The sequence below is a fragment of the Pipistrellus kuhlii genome, unplaced genomic scaffold (genome assembly GCF_014108245.1).
Source record: "Pipistrellus kuhlii isolate mPipKuh1 unplaced genomic scaffold, mPipKuh1.p scaffold_m20_p_18, whole genome shotgun sequence".
In the NCBI taxonomy this organism is placed as follows: domain Eukaryota; kingdom Metazoa; phylum Chordata; class Mammalia; order Chiroptera; family Vespertilionidae; genus Pipistrellus; species Pipistrellus kuhlii.
The window spans coordinates 14,079,549-14,101,153 of NW_023425493.1; the positions used below are offsets into that span (position 1 = coordinate 14,079,549).

At 36.3% G+C, this 21,605-nt stretch overlaps 1 protein-coding gene across 2 annotated transcripts in view; it reads right to left on the bottom strand.

Annotated features, from left to right (window-relative positions):
• The window catches only part of PLA2G4A (phospholipase A2 group IVA), a 121,178-nt gene that overhangs the window by 46,621 nt on the left and 52,952 nt on the right, over positions 1–21,605 (bottom strand). For both annotated transcript variants that reach the window (XM_036442178.2, XM_036442177.2), the window contains 4 exons: positions 19,337–19,485; positions 18,575–18,688; positions 6,883–6,920; positions 3,428–3,569 (listed from right to left, as the gene is read on the bottom strand). In XM_036442178.2, the coding sequence (XP_036298071.1) occupies positions 3,428–3,569; positions 6,883–6,920; positions 18,575–18,688; positions 19,337–19,485 (443 nt within the window). The remainder of the gene's footprint in view (positions 1–3,427; positions 3,570–6,882; positions 6,921–18,574; positions 18,689–19,336; positions 19,486–21,605) is intronic.

Consider the following 21,605-nt stretch of genomic DNA (forward strand, 5'->3'; position numbering starts at 1 on the left):
GAAACATCGATGAGAGAGAGTCATCGATCAGCTGCCTCTTGCACACCCCCTACTGGGGATATGCCCACAACCAAGGTACATGACCTTGACAGGAATCGAACCCGGGACCCTTCAGTCCCCAAGCCCACGCTCTATCCATTGAGCCAAACCGGTCTCGGCCTAAATTTTATTTTCCCAAGAAGACTCCTTTCCACAAAACAAGGAGTGCCAAGGGATGCAAGAGCAACTTTTGAGAAGGACAACCTAAGAACAGGCCAACTCACATACATTTCTAACTAAACAGGCCAAACTGGACTCTTTTTACCCAAACCTTCTCCTCCACCTGTATCTCTTCCTAAATCCTGATTCTAGGCTTCCTCAGTTTTGAGTCCCTGATACCTGTCTTTCTAACTAATTCATCCCATGCAGGCAATGTCGTGCCGCTGCCTGAATGTGTACCCTGATAGGTGCTGGGAATATAAAGGCAAATGACAGACCCTGTCCTGGTCCTCATGCGATTTACATTCTAATGGAGAGAACAATCAGGAAATTAATAATGTGTACAAGCGATTTTTAAATAAATGAGGCTTGATCCCCAGTCTCTCTCTCCCTCTCTCTCTCTCTCTCTCTCTCTCTCTCTCTCTCTCTCTCTCTCTCTCTCCCTGCCTCTCTTTAAAAAGCTACAGGAACTGTTGAGAAGATAAGATCATAGGCCATTCGCTTAAACCCGGCAGAGACCACTGGCATGATTGGAAAATGAAAGCCCATATAAGGAAACAAACAGGTCTATGGAGCTCCTCTGAGAAATCACCCCTTCCTCAGGAAGAACCTGAATATTCCTCCCCTCACTGAATACCCTACACCCCCTCCCACTAAACAACCTTAGTTAAGGAAGCAAATTCCACTAAAGCACCTCTCTGACTGGGGAGGAGCCACTCTTTCTCACTGCTTCACTAATAAACTCACTCTCACTTTAGGGACCCCAAAAGGAGAATTGCTGCTGAAGGGTTTGCTATAGGGGAAAAAAATAATACTTCCCAGAAAGGCAGGAACTTCTGAGTAATATGCAGAGAAGGAAGTATTCTCAAGGACTAAGTAACCTGAGATCATAATCAACCACAAGTGCCACCAGGGATCTGTATGGTGACAGCAAGACTGGATGGAAGAGAAGTCCAGTCCTTTTTTTAAAAAAATAGAAACTTCAGTGGAGGTTTCACTTCTCCTCCCAGCTTCCTTTTAGCAAAAATTCTACACGAGCAACATTTTATCTCTGAGTCTGCTCCCATCACAGCCCTTCCAGCCCCAGTAGATTCCGTTCCCACCCCACCCCCACCCCCACCTGCAAACACATTCCAAGACCAGGTGTGGGACCCAGTGCCCATCTGGCTCCCTTACTCAGAATCCATGTCTCATTTCCAATGGTATTCACAAGACAATTTACAATTTAATTTACAATAATCTTGAATCCATCTGTGTGTGTATATATGGGAACATCTGTGTATATATATTTGCTTATGATTTTTATACAAATATTATATTTCTAAAAATCTATGTATATAAAAAGCTAGCGACCAAAAAACTATAATGACCAGAATGACTGGTCGCTATGATGCCTACTGCAGCCAGTGAACCAGCCTGATCGAAGGGTAGGGCCAGTCAGCCAACCTTCTGTGGCCCTTCCCCCTAGCCGGCCCTGCCCCCAACGGGTCTCCACCACCCCAATTGGCCTGCAGCCCCTCCCCTGGCTGGCCCCACCCCTGATTGCCCCCCTACACCAATAGGGGATGGGGCCAGCCTGCCAACCTCCTGCAGCCCCTCCTCCCACCTGGCCCCACCCCAGATGAGCCCCCCCAGCCCAATCAGGGGCAGGTTGGGCCAGCCAACTGCCCCTGGCCCCTCTCTCCAGCCAGCTCTGCCCTGATCAGCCCCCCCCCCCCACCCCATTTGGGGGTGGGGCTGGCTAGCCTCCCACCCACAGCCCCTCTCCACTGCTGGCTCTGTCCGCAATCAGCACCCCCAAACCCAATCGGGGGCAGGGCCTGCTGGCCAATGGCCTGTGGCCCCTCTCCCCAGCTGGCCCAGCCCTGATCCAGGTCCCAATTGGGGCAGGCCTGCAGCCAACCTCATGCCAACTCCTCTTCCTGACAGGCCTGGCCCCAATCCATCTCCACTTGGGCAGGCAGGCCAGAGCCCACCCATGCGTGAATTTGTCCACTAGGTCTCTAGTAAATGAATAATCTTGAATCTCTCTCTGTGTGTACATGTATGGGAATATATGTATATATAGTTACTTATGCTTTTTATGCAAATATTATATTTCTAAAGATAAATTGTATTCATTTAAAATATTCAATTAACAGAAAGTTCAAAGAAATAAATAAAAAATTAGCTTATATACCACTAAGTAGGAATTTCATCATACAATTTGATGAAATTACAGGAATTTGTTTTTTATTTTTTATGGAGGTATAATTAATATATAACATTAGATTAGTTTCAGTTGTACAACATGATTCACTATTTGTATATATTGTAAACTGATCACCACAATAAGTCTAGTTAACATCCATCTCAAGGTAGTTAAAAACATTTTTCTTGTGATAAGGATTTTTAAGATCTACTCACTGAGCAACTTTCAAATATGCAACAGAATACTATTAAATATAGTAGCATTTTTTAATAGATTCAGATAGAAAGATAAAACAATGAGTGAATGGTTGAATGAATGTTTGGATAAATGAATGATAGATGAATGGATGGATGGATGGATGGATGGATATAAAGATGAAGGGGTAGTAAATGAATAAATAGCCAAAAACTGGATTATTACTTTACTGGAATTTAAGGAAAGAAAAATAAGATAAAGTACAATTAAAGGATTGTATTTTCAGTATTTGTTCACAAAATATTGTAATTTTAAGATCTCTATAATTAGTATTATGAAAAACATTAAAATGTATAGACCATTATTTTGGATGTTATCTTTTAACTTTCTGCTATGAAACACTAAGAATTTAGAACATTTCCTTTCATGTTCCCTATTCACAGCTATCTATTTTTTTAATTGTATTATCATTAATAAGATTTGTAACATCTTCTTGTTCAGTAATGAAATTCCACAGTTGTTTAATAGTAATCTACATTAAAATTAATTCCATGATCTTTTTATACTTGAGACTAAACTTTCCCTACTAATGAAATGATCATCTTGTTCGTGTATAAGTATGCATATGCCTCTTTTAAAAGCAATATCTGATAAATATTTCCAAATATGGGCAGCATTTGTGATGACCTTCCTCAACGAGTTTCCATTTATGAAACACTTACCTTACCTTATCTCAAAAAGCTGTACACATTTTCCAAAATTTTTTCATATTTGGGAAAAATTGGAAAATACAAAGAAAATTATTATTAAATTGCAGTAACATTTGAAAAATTCACAACTCACATCACGGGTAGAACACAAGCTTTCACTATTCTCCAGGCCCAGGAGTTTCTTCATGTTTTCCTTTACGTTTTCTTTTCTCTGGTATCTGAAAGCTTTCTCCTGATCACACAAAGCCATGCTAAATCGGAGGTCCGGGGATGAACTGTATGTAAAACAGAGAGTCATGAGCGCAGGTCCCCAGCCTTCTTACACATCATCTGGTCCCTCAGAGGTTCCCAGTAGCTACACTCAGAGAGGCTCACTGCTTCCCTCAAGCCATTTTCTATGAGGGGACCTGAAGCAGAGTATAAAATGATGACTATCTCCAAGCATGTTTCAAGGCAGGTTTTCAGAAAACAATAAGTATAAGATGTTTTATGAAAAGATAAACAAGCAACCAAACAGCTCCTGACCAACTGCATATTAGTGAGAATAATAACACTTTAGGGAAGCACTTCAGAAAAGAAACCTGTGCAAGTAATGCTGCTATGAACATGAGAGTCGTTATATTCTTGCTGAGTGGAGTGGGGCAAAAGAGGTAGGGGAGGGGGACATCTGCAATACTGTCAAAAAGAGAAAAAAGAGGAAATAATAAAAAAGAACCTTCTAGATCAATCTGCTGCAGTAAGAAACCTTAAATTAAATTATATACCTTTCTAAAAAAAATATTGTGTCTTTACCATTAATAAAGGTAAGCTCTTCCCCTTAAATTTAAGGCTCATTTCTGTTAATTCAGTATATTTCTTCCTTGTAAACATAGAATAAGAGAAAAAATTGTAAGGACTCTGGGCTGCGTATTCTATAGTGACATTTGATCACTGCAAATATTTTAAGTACAACTTTCCACAGAACAATTATAGGTAACTCATAAAAGAGTAAGTATGAATAGTAATGATGAATAGAAGAATAAATGTTCAATTACATTAGCAAAATTATAAAGTACAGTTATTATTAAATTAATTCAAAAATATTTAAAATATCTACTATTGGAAAAGGTAAAGTAATATTGTTATTCTCATGCATACATTTTGAAAATATAAATTTGCAAAAACACTTTTGAAAAGCAATGAGGCAATGAGCACCAAAAATAATTAAAATGTGTATTTACTTTAACCTAGTAATTCTGTTTCTGGATATCTACCTTAAGAGAAGAAACTGAAAAGATCATTTAACTGTATTATCATATAATAAGGTTATTAAATTATACTATATCAAAACATTGAATTATACAAATTTTATTATTATGAAGATTATGTAACAAGGTGGGGAAAATAAGATAGTAAATTTGCATTTAAAAAATCAAGTCTAGGAGTAAACTCTTTTCTATTATTATTATTTATTATAATATGTGAAGTTGGGCATATTCTAATTACTTAAAGAAATAAAAATCTTACCTGCACAGTTGTCTCTGAATTCCCCTCAATTTTTTTTCCCTTTTCACTCATCAAGAAGTAACTACTATTTTAAATTTGCTCTTTATTTCAATAAATTTCTTTATATTTTGACAATATATATTTATGTCCCTAAGAGTCATTTTTCAGGTTTAATTTTTTTTATATAAATGCTGCCAACTGTATGTCTACTGCAAATTATTTTTTTCATTGAACATTTTGTTTTTGAGATTTATCTCTGTTTATGTAGCTAGAACTAATTCAAATGTTTTTACTATTGTGGAATATTTTCAATATATGGATATATCATGATTTGCTTATCCATGAACATTAATGTTGCTTCCAATTTATTTTTAACTTTTACAAATAGTACCACTATGAACATGTAGTGTATATGTGGAAAGTTTCCTATAATATATGATCTTTAGGGAAAAAAAGTACACCATCTTATGAAACCATAATAGATATAAAGTACTCCTTTCTTATTTTACAAATGAGTAAAAAAAGTGATTAGAAAATTTTCAACCATTAACATAATTAGCAGGTAATAGATTTAAATTCAGGACTTCTCGTTCTTGGACTTAGGCTTTTTGTAATGTACAATGATAATCATCATCTTACACTTACAACCTTTTCTAACAACAAGAAGCATAATTTATTTTAAAAAAATCTATGAACAGAGCAATGAACATAGATGTTTAGAAGGTATTAGAATAAAATATCGGGAAGAAAAAATTTTAAATTCTGAATAATTTTATAAATATGTTACTTTAGTTCCTTTATTTCTTTCTCTTAGGTATTAAATTTAATTAGTTTGCTTTCTTTTAAAATTTTGTTTTATATTTAATGGAAAATATCCTGTAGAAAATTGAATTTTTCTTTAAAGAAAACATTTCCATTTAAAAGCAAGATATAAGTTAACATATAAAAATAGGGTTTGATTAAAGTTTACTATGAATATATAATAAACTGCTTCTGGACTCATATGTACATTACTTGTGATTTTTTTTCTGCTCTTTATAACTGGATTTTATAATGGTCCCAAATAAAACAGTGAGGACCATTTCCCAGGAAAAGAAACAGCATTACTTACATAGTCAAATAAAAATATTTCTAATCTCATCCCAAAATAAATCACTTTTAAGCAAGAGTCAATGTAATGCAAAATGATGCAACACAGTAACTTGAAATGTCCTTGACACTTTCTTGCATAAACTGAGGGACTATGGTAATTTATGCCAATGATTTACAAAGTCAATTTATTCCAGAGATCAAAATAAGAGAAAGAAATGTCTAAACTGAATGCCAGGGCATCATTATCATACATTTGGCGAATCACTCATTTATGTGATGTTTGTATAAATAAAATTTGTACTAGTAACTTTGGTAAACCCACTTCAACAGGAAAGTATTGTACAAAGAGGGGTGGAGGGAGGTGAGGTCTGAATCCTGCATTGGGTCAGAAATCAGCTCATTCCCAAGACAGGCCTGACTCCCCCAAGAGTCACCCTTTGAAAATACATGACTTTCCAACTTTCATTTTTTAGAACTCACTTTGAAAGAGCAACATTCTTTCATAGAACTTGACCATTTTTAGTCCTGCCGATTACTATGACAAATTGGTCTCAATTTTCAGTTTTTTCTCTTTCTAGTTTCCCTGTGCAATTAGAAAACTGGCTTACGTAACTGTATTCACTTCTATTGGAATAGAAAAATAACTTTCTAAAAAGCCCTCATTTTTGACATCTCTTATTTAATCAGCAAACGATGGAAAAATTAATCAAAGAATGTTAGATTTATTTTTAATGTTGTAACTATTAAAAAGGAGCTAAAGAAAAGCAAAGTACATTTAATGTATTTTGATAGTCAAAAAGCTGTTATAATTATTTCATATATTAAAAGTATAATTTTATTATGTTTTTAATCATTATTATTGAAAGTATTACATAAGCCCTCCTTTTCCCCCAATGGCCCCTTCTAGCCCATCCCTACCTCCAGACCCAGGCCTAAAAAGTATACTTTTAAACAAAATAAAACAATGGAGCTCTCACAATATCTTCAACTCAACAAAATTAATGTGCTTACCAAACTTCAAGGGACATTTCCAGAATCATTTCAGTGACCTGTAAGAGATTTATTAGGTTAGGTCATTAATAGATGTGTGTTACATATAATGCAAACGAAGTCAAAATAATTGTTCAGTGGCAGATTATTTTTAACCTAAACAAAAACCCTAAGAATAAAAGTGTCATAGCTCCATGAGGACCTTAGATATACAGGTGTATTTCAATATTTTTTTTTTTTGCTATTTTTTACAGTATAAATCTACTTAAAGTCATTTTAGGAAATGTAAGAATTGCCTTTGTATGGCTTTCTTCTTCACTCACAAAAATGAAGTAGTTCAGTTCTACAATCATTATTTCACAGAACATAAAACTTGTCTGAGCTCTAAAACATATAAAGATGTTCTATCTATTATTCAGGATAATTATTTTATAATATAAATATTATTCGGGCCTCAAAACCAGAGGCTGAAATGGCTGGAAGGTTAAAGAAAGCCTGGGTGTGCATTTGGGACATGTGTGGGCTGTAGTAAATAAGACAGAACACCTGCTCAGGGACCTAGGGACCAACCAACTGTGGTCAGGTCAAGAAACATCTCCAAATCAATGTGGGGCTCAGGTTTTTATTTTGCCAACACTGTTAAGCCAAGACTATGAGCTTATTGTATAAAAGACCTTATCAACACTCTGCTTGCCATTAGTTATGAATAATGTCACCAGAAGAACTAAATGATAATGTACTTGAAAGGTTGTTACCCAACTGTGAGATGGTGCTATTTTTTAAACATTGGTTACTATAAGAATACAGTTAGAGTTAACCTATTCAATACCTTCAATAGAACAGAACTAGAATATGCCTCTTCAAACATGAAGGGGATATTTTTAGAACATAATATGTTATAGATATTTGGTTTTGTTTTCCTTGTGGTAGTTTTAGGGGATGGAAAAAAACAAACCAGAAGAAGTCTATCAAAAGGTTATAATAAGTTCATGCATAATTCTCAGTACTAAATTTTATGAGTACAAAAAAGGTATTAAAATCATCTGTACAAAAATTTGCCTCTCCCACTAAACTGTAAGTTCTCTCTTATATAGGTCTCTATTTCTAGTTCATTGCACGGTATTTGGCATATAACACGTAATCAATAAATATTTGTTGAATTACTGTGTGTGTGTATGTGAGAGGAAGAACGCCAGGCAACCTTTTCTTACCAAGAACGTCTCATTATTTCTCGAGATAAAATCATGGACGGGCCCAACCCAGATAATTTTTGTTATGTGAAGAACGCTATGAACCTTCATTCATCAAAGCAGCGTTTAAATATTACTTTGAAGTTAATAAATCATCAAGAATCCCAATAAAATGGTTTTTATTTTTTAACGTACTCAGATGAATCATAGTTCAGTTATAAATAAAAAATGTGAATGACTTCTAAACAATTAATGTAATTGCTGTCTGTTCTACTAATGAAAACACTGCTTAGATCACAACCCAACACATTATGTCTATTCTCCATTTCAAAATTTCAAATGGAATCTTTGCCAAAGAGGGATTGAAAAAAATTACAGCCCAAACTCGTTTGGCTCAGTGGATAGAGCATCAACCTGTGGACTGAAGGGTCCTAGGTTCACTTCAGGTCAAGGGCACTTGCCTGTGTTGCAAGCTTAATCCCCATTTGGGAGCTTGCATGCGGTAGCCAATCAATGATTTTCATCATTGATGTTTCTATCTCTCTCTCTCCTCTCCCTCTGCCTTCCTCTCTGAAATCAATAAAAATATTTTTAAAAGAAAAAGAATTACAAAAAATGAGATTACTTTAGATGTTTAGTAAGAAAAACAAGACATGGGTAAAAGCATAGTCTGTTGCAATAAATAAATAGGTAAATAAATAAATAGATAAGTAAATAAATACAGGAAAGCTGCTATTAAAATGATACTAGATTTACTGTTTTTATCTTGAGAGGTCAAAGCACCATGGGAGAATAGAAATTTTTAAAAAATCAACAATATTACAACTCAATATGGAGTTTTCTATTAAATGGGAAGATCCAATGCTGGAATAGGCTTCCTATTCTAAGATGTTACCTCCTAACAGAAAGTGTTTGGAGAAAAACTGGCCCCACACACTTAATTTAAAGTATTCAATAGCTGAATATATCTAATGCCTATTTGTTCTCACAACTTAATAAGTAAAAAGAAAAATCAACTGTGCTCTGTTTCTGATCATTATGTCTTCTCCATGGGACTGTCCCTTCCACGTCCATCCTCAGCGTTTCTTGGCTAAGGCGCTAACAGTCTTATACAGACTGATAAGACTCTTTCAATGAAGGCAGAAGGAGAGAAGAGAAGACACCGGATTTCCCTGCCATTTGGAGGAGAACAGGATGGGTTGCCATGGTTCTGGTCCTTACTTCCGCCCGCTGCCCAAGTGGATCACCCACCATCAGGAGGAAATAGTAAACTCCCCCACTTGGTACACTATGTTCAGACATGCTGGGAAGCTGACATTCACCATCTCTCCACACCTTTTACTTGCAACATGTGATTCAGATAAAATAGCCACAAAAATATGCACTTCCTGCGGCATTACGCAATTATTGTAAATGTCTTCCCACACACTGCATGAAGCATCTCTCCATGCCAATCAACCAGGTTGCTCATCTTCATCGAGGCACTTAGAAGGAAAGGTGACCAAATTTCCCCATCACATTTAGTTAAGAAAAAATGAGAAGAATTCCACCTTTTCTAGGAACTATTAATGCAAGAGCGGGCTGTACTCATTGAACATTCTTTGGGGAAACAACATTCTCTTCTTTGAATTCCATCATGAAAACAATTGTAGATGCTCGCAATGGGAGGTGTTCCATTGTGGGGATGGGGAACTAGAGCAGAAAAACTACTAAAAAAAAATAAATAAATAAAAAGCCATTTCAGACTTAATTAATTTTGAAACTATATAACCCATTAATTCTTTTGCAAATTTTTCCAGGATCATTTTGAAACAATAAAGCTAAGGTACCAAGCATAAAGCCTGGCATGAAGGAGATCCTTTAAAATTATTATTACAAAAAGATGCAAATGATCAAATAATTTTAAACCAGATGTGGCTCTAACAAGGAGGTGCACACAGAAATTATCGCTCTGCCAGTACCAGCTAGGTCACAGCTAAATAAATTTTACATGTTTAAAATTGAGTAAGATACTTCTAAAATCATTTTTAAAATACATCTGATTTTCTATAACACTAACATTTGTTCTTTTATTAAGATATAATTTACATATAATATTATATTAGGTTCAGCTGTATAACAGAATGATTCGTTATTTGTATATATTGCAAAATGATCATCATAGTCCACTTAACATGTGCTTTCCTCATAAAATAAAAATAGTATTTACTACCAGGAATCATCTCATCTAACACCCAGGAATTCAAGATAAGTGTGCCTCTCGCACCCCCAAATATCCCAGATCATTTTCAAAGACTTAAAAGATTAAAAATACACTTTTCCCTTCTAGCCACGTCCCACTCTATCACAGAGTTTTCCTCCTTATATTTATAGCTTCCTTTCCTCAATTTAAGGTCCTTTTTCCTTCCCAGTGGACACTGGAGATTCTGAAAGAGCTTGTTATCATTAGCTCCCATATAAAAATAACAATTTCCTAAAGCACTACTATGTAACCAAAATTCTCTTTCTTCAAATGGGAATCTCTCAGATGCTCTAGTTTTTCTCTCTTTTAAACTTCGTTCACTTTCGTTACAACTCTCTGAGCACTTCCCAGGTTTTCTGTATTTCCCCTAAGTGTAGTCATTGATCCATTCATCCAAAAATGACTCAAGTGACTGATGTGGGTCAGGCTGGGTATGCAATGGTGTTCTACTCCCTGAAGGAATTTAGGTACAGCCATGGACCCCAAGGACACAAGGACATTGTAAAATGCCCTAAAATTTAAAATGTATAAATTGCCCAAGTGTCAAAAAAAAAGACTCACTTAAGCTCCTATTGCTAGTATGCCAAAATAAAAATGCAGCCTCTCTTAAAGCCAGGAATTATTGGACCCACATTTGAACTCTGCTCTGTATCAATCTGACAGCATCTCGTCTTAGCCAAAGATTTCCCAAATTTCTCACAAAATGATAACGTTCTCCTGTTTTTTCTTCAAGTTCTGCTTTGTCTCATTCTCTTAGGTGAATTGCAGTCTTTGTCTTCACACATCAATACATAGTTTTCTAATACAATCATCCTGATTCTATCTTTATATTCTATACTCACCACCAAAACTACCATTTTTTGAAGTTTTGCCACTATCTCTTCTGTAGAAATATCTCTTCTTGTTCATTTTCAAGTTGCAATCATTAGTAAGTAATGATAATTTAAAAAAAAATCAGCCAAAATCCTATATAATAAAAGTCTAATATGCAAATTGACCCCTCAAGCAGTTGTTGGACTGGGAGTTCAACCGCTCACTATGATGTGCGCTGACCACCAAGGGGTGGCAGTGGAGCTGCTGCTGATCCGATGGGCCATGAGGAGAGTGGGACAGTGACAAGATGGTGGAGCAGGTGAGCGGGCAGCACCAGGTCAAGGTGGGTGTGAGCGGGGGCCCGATCGCCCTGTTAATCACCCTATAGACAGCAACCAGTGGTGGCAGTGGGAGATGGGGCCGCCACTCAGCTCCCAGTCACTGTGGGAGTTGGGCAGGGGGCCCAGCCCCAACTGATCATCCCTCAGGCAGGATGGTGGAGCAGGTGAAGGGGTGGCACCAGGCCAAGGTGGGGTGCCAGGCAGAGCTGTGGGACTGCGAGGCTGGGGGCCTGAGTTGGGGCCCAATCTCCACAGGCCACCCCGAGGGACCCCAACCATCATGAATTCGTGCACATCCGGGCCTTTAGTTAGATAAAATAGAAGCCCATGAGACATGACCATTTTTAAACAGAATACTAACTTCTCAATAAAGATAGCAAATTGAAACACCATCTAATGTAAATTTAGAGGCTACATTCTTCAAAGTATTGGCCAAAACAAACTGATTTTTCATCTAGAGTAGGGGTGTCGAACTTAATCAGAGAAGGGGCCAAAATCTAAAATCCAGCCTAAATCGCGGGCCGAATGGTTTACTGAACAGTCATAAACTGTCATTGTGATGGAAATGCAGCAGAGTGCAGTGATGACAGCGTGGTGCGGGCCACATTGCAAGGCCTGGCGGGACGGATTTGGCCCGCGGGCCTTGTGTTTGACACATGTGATCTAGAGAATGAAGAAGTTTAATTTTTCTCTGTCTTCCAAAAGTGTCCGTGCATTAACTCACTTAACCATGACAATTCTAAAAGATAGGCACTATATATATATATATATATATATATATATATATATATATATATATATATATATATCCCCGTTTTACAGATGAAGATGCATAGGAAAAACAAACTTGTCCAACATCACACAGTGAAGAAGTAGCAGAATCATGATTCCAATCCAGGCATGGCTGTCTGATGCTAAACCTGGGGTCGAAGACAGTGGGTCCCACCAGTCTCTCAAAGGACAACTCTGATGTTTGTTCTTCAGTCTTGTGACTCCAACAAACACAGCCTCACCCAGATTTTATACATGCTAGCTGGAAAACAAACCCTGAGGATCTAGCCCTAAATTTGGTTTTCCCCTAAAAACAAACAAACAAACAAACAAACAACCCCTAAAGTTGAGGTGAGTGATAAGTCATAGTGTCAGGAAGAGCTGGACCCTTTGCAAGTCCCTGCTTCCTAGTGTCAGCTGACTCACACTGCCACTAAGCAACCCTTCCATTCAGCGCTCAGTGACACATTAAAGCTAGAGTAAGCTACACTTATTTTCCTCAAGTCACCCTCTACTCCTCAGACTCACCACTTTCCTCAGAAGGCTGCTAATGCTGAATCAACTTTTCGTTTTAGGTACCAAACGTTATCTGTATCGTTTTATCTGCTGACTTTTTGCTTACTAACACTTCTGAGGAAGAAGCCAAATCCTATTTGCCCTAAATTCCCTATTACCTGTCAAAAAATTTCCATGACTCATTGCTTTCAGTAAGATAACATCCAAATTCCAATCTGAGCTTTGTGATCATCTGATCCCCAATGTACCTGTTCTCCCTTCACGTATGAATGCTCTCACGTCTAGACACCATTTCCCGAACACACCTGTCCTGTCTGGCCCCATGACTGTGAGCAAAGGCTCAGGCTGCTCTCTCCATTGGAATGGCCTTCCAGCCCTATAGTGGTCCAATCGCATCCTTCTTCTAAGGACAAGATGAAGCCATTGATGCCCACTATAACCCACAATTGTCTGCTACATCCTCGTCCTCTTGGTCTCTCTATCCTCATCACTTGCAGTCTCCTCTGCTTGTAAGTAAATCAAAGAATGGATGCCTCATGATACTGTTTATTATATTATCAATTTACACATTAATGTCTACTTATTTCCAAACAAATTATTAGTTTCTTGAAAGAAGAAATTTTTTTTATAGTTTTCTTAATATTTAGCAATGTTTTAGGTGCCCAAATTCTAATATTAAAAAAATAATCCATCCACAGTTCAGTCATTTGAAATTATATATTAAAGATTTTCATTACTGCATTATTTCTATATCTGTAAAATGGGAGGAATTGAAGACTTTGGGATAAAATGTTCAAATAACAAATAAAGTATTCTTTCTAGATCTCAGAATTTTATAAATTAGAAAAGATCTTAGAAATAAATAAAGGGATACCTTTACTTTAGAGCTGAAGAAATGAAGAGTCGGCTAGAAAGAATGACAACTCAAACATCCTCGAGGGAGATTAGTGACAAAGACAAAATGAGAGTCTGGGTCTCCATGTTCCCGGTTTCGACCCTAATAGGGCAGAGTGGGCCCTTGGGAGTCTAGCATTCTCCTATTTTTTCTCCAGCTGGCTCCTGGCTGCCGAAATCACTCTATGTTGACTCAGTATTAACTTTTAGATGACAAAATTTTGAAGGAATTTTTACTAATAATGTCTTGGCTCAAAGAATTTGTTCTCCCTTTGCCAAATCCAAGCGCTTTCCACTAGACCAGTTACCATAACCAAAAACTGTTTTAAAATCTCTTCTCCCACACAATTCTTTCATAGCCTTTCCTCTCTTACAGCCTCTATGAACATGGTAGAAGGAAGACTGTCCTCTTCTGAAAGACAGGGATTCAGAAATGAGGAGAGGCTGAATGGCTGGCAGAGGGCAGGACACATGATCTGAGGAAGGCCAAGGCTCTCCAACTGGCCATCAGGCATTTAACTCCCCTCCCCACAAATACCATCACAGGTCCCCAGCTCAAGAACTGTCATCCAGATAAAAACTTCAAAGGACTTTGGAGTATAGAATAAAAATAATTTTAAAAAAAGTTAGCCAGCTGTTTTCTCAGGCACTCTAAGGAAAATAATTACGTGAGCTACTTTAAATTCTGGAATGTAGAAGGCCTTGGGATTACACACATAACTGTAGGAAATGACAGGGGGAGAGGAAATGCATGTTTTCCTACAGTATCTTTTCTTATAATCAGTCTTTCTGTCATAGACTAAAGGGCTGAAATAACATTATTCTTTGGAAAGGCCAATTCATGCTTACAAAGCCCTCAAAAACTTTATTGAGGACTGATCCCAGCAACATGTCATAGGTAAGGTCTGCGGATGTTAGACTTCCACCTCTAAACTCTTTACCCTATTACTCTGATCTCCAACATGTAGCTGCCAAACCCTGTAACTTGCCATGCCCCAACTTGCTTTCTACTTTTAAGATTCTATGCTTTTGCAATCTCCTCTGCTTAGAATGGCCATGACAGCGTCTCTGCCTGGTGAAATTCTACCTTATTCTCAAAGTATAACAAAAACAGACAGTGTCTCTGCCTGCTGAAATTCTATCTTATTCTCAAAGTATAACAAAAGCAATAATAAAAACAACATTTACATAGTGCTTTCATGTACCAGGAACTATTGTAAACACTATATGTATGTTTGCACACATCTATGGGTATATAATATTCATACGTATATTTCTATAACCAATTATTATTATTATATAGTTACTATAAAATAAAATGTATAGTTAATAAATATATAACATGCAATCTACATTTCATATAATAAATTACATTAAATTATATTTAGATATGTAAATATATAAATGTAATACAGATTATTTGATATATACTAGATTATGGCATATCTGGCCATTCAGTATGTGTGTGTGTCTGTTTTTCTGCCAATACCATGCTACACACACACACACACACACACACACACACATATATATATAGATATAGATGGATATAGGTTATAGATATAGATATAGATATAGATATAGATATAGATATACATATACATATATTAGAGGCCTGGTGCATGAATTTGTGTATGGGTGGGGTCAGGCCAGCCTGGCCAGGGGGAGGGGACATGGGCGGTTGGCCAGCCTGCCTGTTGGTCGAACTTCTGGTCAAGGGGGAAATTTGCATATTAGCCTTTTATTATATGCATTCAGAGATCATAATAATCTGGCCACTCAGCGTATATTATATATATAAATCATAACTCTTCTATGAAATATTAACTCTACTTTACAGATGAGTAAACTGAGGCACAGATGAGCTAAGTGATTTTCCCAGGATAAAACAGTTGGTAAGAAACAGAGCTGGAATTTAAACACCAAAGTGTTTGGCTTCAAAACCCAAGGTATTAACCACTATATTCATGCTCAACATGCTCAAAATCATCTAGTGTTACAGAACCATCCCTGTACTCTTCTTCTCACAGCACCATCTGCCTTTATTTAGTCTTGCAACTGTAGTCTGTCCATAAGTCATTGATACTAACCTCACTGTATAGTGATTTCTTTTCATCACATGCATGTATCTCCCTCATCTACTTCCCATTCCAACCCTCACCTCAAATCTTAGTCAGAGAAATCAAGCAAGAAAGAAATAAAAGGCATCCAAATTTGGAATGAAGTAAAATTGTCACCTTTTGAAGATGATAATTCTTTGTATAGAAAACCCTAAAAACTCAACCAAAAATCTACTAGAAACAATAAATGCATGCAGTAATATAAAATTGATATACAAAAATCTATTGTATTCCTATATACTAACAATAAAATTTCAGAAAAAGAAATGAAAAATAAAATTCCTAGGAATAAGCTTAATGATTAATGTGAAGGACCTATACAGTGAGAGTTACAAAACATTATTAAAAAAGATTTAAAAAGACACAAAGAAATGGAAAGACATTCTGTGTTCATGGACTGAAAGAATCAACATAATTGAGATGGCTATCTTACCCAAAGCAATATACAGATTAAATGCAATCCCCATCAAAGTCCCAATGACACTTTTTAAAGCAATAGAACAAAAATCATCAGATTTGTATGGAACCACAAAAGACCCTGAGTAGCCAAAACAATCGTGTGTGTGTGTCTGGGGGGGTTGGGGGGCGGGCAGGGAAAATGAAGCCAGAGACATCACACTCCCTGACTTCAAATTATGCTACAAAGCAACAATAATCAAAATAGCATGGTATTGGCAGAAAAACAGACACACAGACCAATGGAACAGAATTGAGAGATAAAGCCACATGTAATTTTTTACAAAGGAACCAAACACAAGCAATGGATGAAAGAAAACCTCTTCAATAACCAGTGTCGAAAAAATTGGAAAGCCACATACAAAAGAATGAAACTAGACTACTGTTTGTCCCCATATTAAAAAATTAATTCAAAATGGATCAAAGTCTTAAATATAAGTCACAAAACAATAAATTAAATAGAAAACAAAGGTACTAAACTTATAAACTTTGGTCTTAGGCAAGATTTTATGAATTTGACCCCAAAGTCAAGGGAAGTAAACACATAAATAAATGAATGAGAATAAATCAAACTGAAAAGTGTCTGCACAGCAAAAGAAATGACCAACAGAATTAAAAACAGGCAACCAAAAGAATGGAAGAAGATATATGCAAACAACAGCTCTAACAAGGGGTTAATATCCAAAATATATAAATAACTCATACAACTCAACACCAAACAATCCGATTAAAAAATGGGTAGAGCACCTGAACAGCCACTTCTCCCAAGAAGACATACAAATGGCCAAGGGATACATGAATAGGGGCTCAACTTCCCTAGCTATTAGGGAAATGAAAATCAAAAGTGTAATGAGATACCAAGTCACACTTGTTAGAGGGGCTATTATCAATAAGATAAGTAACAAGAAGTGTTGGAGAAGTGGAGGAAAAGGAACACTCATGCATTGCTGGTAGGAATGCAAACAGCCACTATGGAAAACAGTAAGGAGATTCTTCAAAAAATTAAGAATAGGGTTACCATTCAACCCAGTAATCTTTTTTTCTGAGTATCTATCCAAAAATTTTGAAAATATTTATTCGCTCATATATTTGTATCCCTTTGTTTATTACAGCAATTTCATGGTGGCCAAGACTTAGAAACAACCAAAGTGTCCTTCGATAGATGACTAGATGAAGAAGATATGGTATGTATAAACAATGGAATACTACTCAGCCATAGGAAAAGATGAAATACTGCCATTTGTGACAACATGGATGGATCTTTAAATTATCCTGCTAAGTGAAATGTTAGGAAAAGTCAAGAACTCAAATATGGGATATAAAACTGAAAGCAACAAATGAACAACAAAAAAAACTAAACTAACAAAAACTCATAGACACAGAAAATAGTATAGTGATTATCAGGGGAAATTTAAGGGGTCAAATATATGATGACGGAAGAATATTTGACTGTGGGTGGTAGTGACACAATCAATATACAGATGATATAACATAGAATTGTAATCTTAAAACCTACATAATTTTATTAACCGATAAATTTAATTTTAAAAAGCAAATAAATAAGTAAATAAAAAAACAAACAAGAATGCAGCAAACCTAGAAACATAAAGAAAACAATAACCTAATGAGCATTCAGATAATTTCTTTATCCTTAGGCTCTAATTATTTGAGGATTATTTAAGACAGAAATACTCCTCTACACAGGCTTACTTTATTACTAAACATGTAATTTTTGAATAGTTTGAATGTCCCAACATTTTTCTTTGTGTTCACTCAGTCATTCTCTCTCTGGATGCCAGTCCTCTCAGAGTTTACATCTTCCTTTATCCTCCCAAATGTTTTGTGTTAGATGTGCCAATGGAGTCCACAGCCATTGCTTAATCTCAGTGTCATCATTTGAAGCAGCAAAAGAGCTGAATGTCTTTTGTAGATAATGTCTCAACCAAAGTTCATATATATCAGAATAATAGAAGATTATGACAGGAAGTAAAAGGCAAACAAAATTTTCTATTTAAAAGAATAAAACACTTTAATAAAGAAATAACTAAATACAGCCCAGCCAGCATGGCTCAGCAGTTGAGCCATGAACCAGGGGTCATAGTTCGATTTCTAGTCAGGGCACATGCCCAGGTTATGAGCTCAGTCTCCAATAGGGGGTGTGCAGGAGGTGACCAATCAAAGACCCTCATCATTGATGTTTCTATCCCTGTCTCCTTCCTACTTCCTCTTTGAAATCAATAAAGGTATTTTTAAAAAGAGAAATAACTAAACATATACTATATAAATCTTCAAGTATCAAACCCAATTTTCAAGAGTAAATGGATTTTATCTGATAAAAAGTTGAAAAATTAATTCTGCTGCATTACTTACTTGGTTGAAAATAAAAGGAACCTCTTTCTTCTCTCCTACTTTCATAGAAGATATGGGAAACGTTGCTGTCCCCAGAGTTTCATCCATAACATAATTAGCATCCATCAATGTGATCTATAAAGAATACAAAAAATAGAGCACACATTTAAGTTTCCCTTGGATCTCTGATTATAGCTAAAATCTCAATCGCATTAAAAAAATTAAAGTTCTCAAATGATGTGTGACAGACATGTAAGATCTTCAATATTCAACTGGTAAAAATATTTTTTTTTCTTTCTAAATACTATATTTTAAAATAAAATAGTAATTTTTTTTTCATTTTCCTAATTGACCTGCTCATTATTGTATGTTGAAAAGTGGAAATATATTTCCTCACAGGACAAATCCTATTTTGGAATATGAGAAAGAAATTACTATAGAAAATCAATGCAACCTTTAGGGGAAAATTTATTTTACTTACCATACTTTAAAGGCAATTTAAAATACCTTTATTCTGTTACTTTTGGATCCTCCTCTTTATAACAGAAAATGTTTTCTCCAAAGCCTACGGGGAGGATAAAAGGAATCTTCTCATTCCTACCTACTACTGCGTTTCCCTTTGGATGCCCATAACTTGATGTACTCTGCCTAGAAGCAGGTCTGCTGTGCTGCCCAGCTGAACTGCACTGTATCCAATTGAGGAGAACGAAGGTGGGAAGGGGACAAACTCAAATGAACTCAAATGACGCTGACCATCTAACAGTCCCCAAAGGATTCACTTACCTCCAAAACATTTTCCTGATTAGGATCCAAAATAAATTCAAAGGTCTCATTCCACACTGGGTTTATGTCATTATTGAAGTGCCGTGTTCTCTTCCTGCTGTCAGGGGTTGAGGAGATGAAAAGCTCCACGTAGGGGTCCGGAGTGTCAACTGCAGACATTAAGCACAAGCGAGAAGGATTAAGCACAATTGTGATTCATAGTTCTTAATTAGTTTTTATTAATATGTCGATTTATTTTCAATGAATCTGCAGGAAGTATTCAAAATGTCTAAAACAAGATAATACCGTGTTTCCCTGAAAATAAGATATCCTCCGAAAATAAGACCTAGCGCATGGAAAGATAAGACATCCCTTGAAAACAAGACCTAGTGCAACTTTGGGAGAAAAAATTAATATAAGACACTGTCTTATTTTTTGGGAAACAGGGTACATAATAGAAGAGCATTGTAGGTTATATACTTTTTATATGTTATACCTCTGCCCTCCATAATAGTTCCATAAGAGGGATTCAACTTTAGATAATTTATTCAGAATTCCTCCATCCACTTAGAGAGCATATTCACTGTAGTCAACATCTCAGTCCAACTACTAGATTTAAGTTTTCTCTGTATATGCACTCATCAAGGCAAATGAGCCTGAACAGTAAAAGACTGATCATTCTCTCTTTCTTGATTTCAATGAATCCTTCATTATCTTACAGCATTACACACACTATATTTTATGGATGAAATTATAACCTGTCTTTTTCTATAAGACCATCAACAACTTGAGGACAAGGACCAAGTCTTGCTCATGTTTATATATTCAGAACCTCATAACTATCACAATATTTGTGTCCTAACTTAAGGACTCAACTTTTCTCTTTAACAGATCCTTTCTCAAGTGTCCATTATAATTCATAACCACTAAAACTCTAATAATTGAATATGACTGCTGACATCTCTGTGAAGCACTTTACACACATTAGTCTCATTCAAACCTCACTAATGATGATAAGGTAAGCTCTTTGTTTTAGTGCTGAGGTAAAAGGAGCTGAGAGCTGATAGGCAATCTATTCAATATCACACAGCTAGTAAGTATCCGAACAAGACCTGACAGTGAAAATCATTCCCTTCATGACACCATTCTCCTACATGTTAAAGATGGGATCACAGGTTATGGATTGCTATGGAAAGAGAAACTGGACTCGTCATTTTAGAGAAGAAGAGAATGGGTAAGGTGAGGGAAGCAGAAAAAGTGGTACAGAGATTCACACAAGAAAATCCAAAAATTGAAAACCAAGGAAAAAGCAAAAATAAGAGTTCTGATTCATGATTGGTTTTCAAAGAAAACTTTTTAAAAAGTACACATTGCCCTAGCTGGTTTGGCATCAGCCTGCAGACTGAAGGGTCCCGAGTTCGATTTCAGTCAAGGGCACATCCCTAGTAGGGGGCAAGTAGGAGGCAGCCGGTGAATAATGTTTTTCTCATCATTGATGTTTCCACCATGCCACCAGTGCTCCGGTTGCAAATCAGAAATAAAATTACACGTTTAGAATAGCAAGTGGTAGAAGATTATGAAGAAAAAATATTTTCTACTTTTGATTAGAAGTAAATATGTGCTTTTAAAGAGAATATTCAATTGGCACTTTACAATAAATGTACAAAATGTAGTTCTACATCATTCTATGGGCCTGGTTCTTTCTTATAGGGCTAATGATGATAATCGATTTCCCTGAAATGTTAGAAAAAACGAAACCAAGCAAAAAACAAAAAGTGTGTGGGAGGAGAAAACATGAAGATGGTAAACATTTATTCATTTATTCATTCAACAAATATTTAAATGCCTACTGTATTTGAATGGCACTGCTCATTAAGAAGCGGTTTGATTGGGTGCCAAACACGAAACTGCAGATCAGAATTATGGAAGTGACTCACATGCTAATAGCCTAATTTTAGAGGCAAAAGTAAATGGGAGACAAGTAGGTACAGTAAGCCAGTGACTAGTAACTCAGTCACCCGGATTATTAAGCACAAATAAACTCCAACCGTAGGTGGAAGAACTGCCTTTTGAGGCGTAGTCTTCATTTGAATCTTGGAATAGGTGAAGGGAGAGGTTTTCTGGGGCCAAATAAGAAAGAGAAAGCAGAAAGTGAAGTTCCTTGGGAGGAACCGGAAAGGAAAAGAATGCACATGCTGAAGTGGCGTAAGTCTCGCATGATATAAGCATCTTCTCGGCTATTCTGGCCTCCCAGTGAGTCATATACTCTAAAAGCCAACACTATGATTCT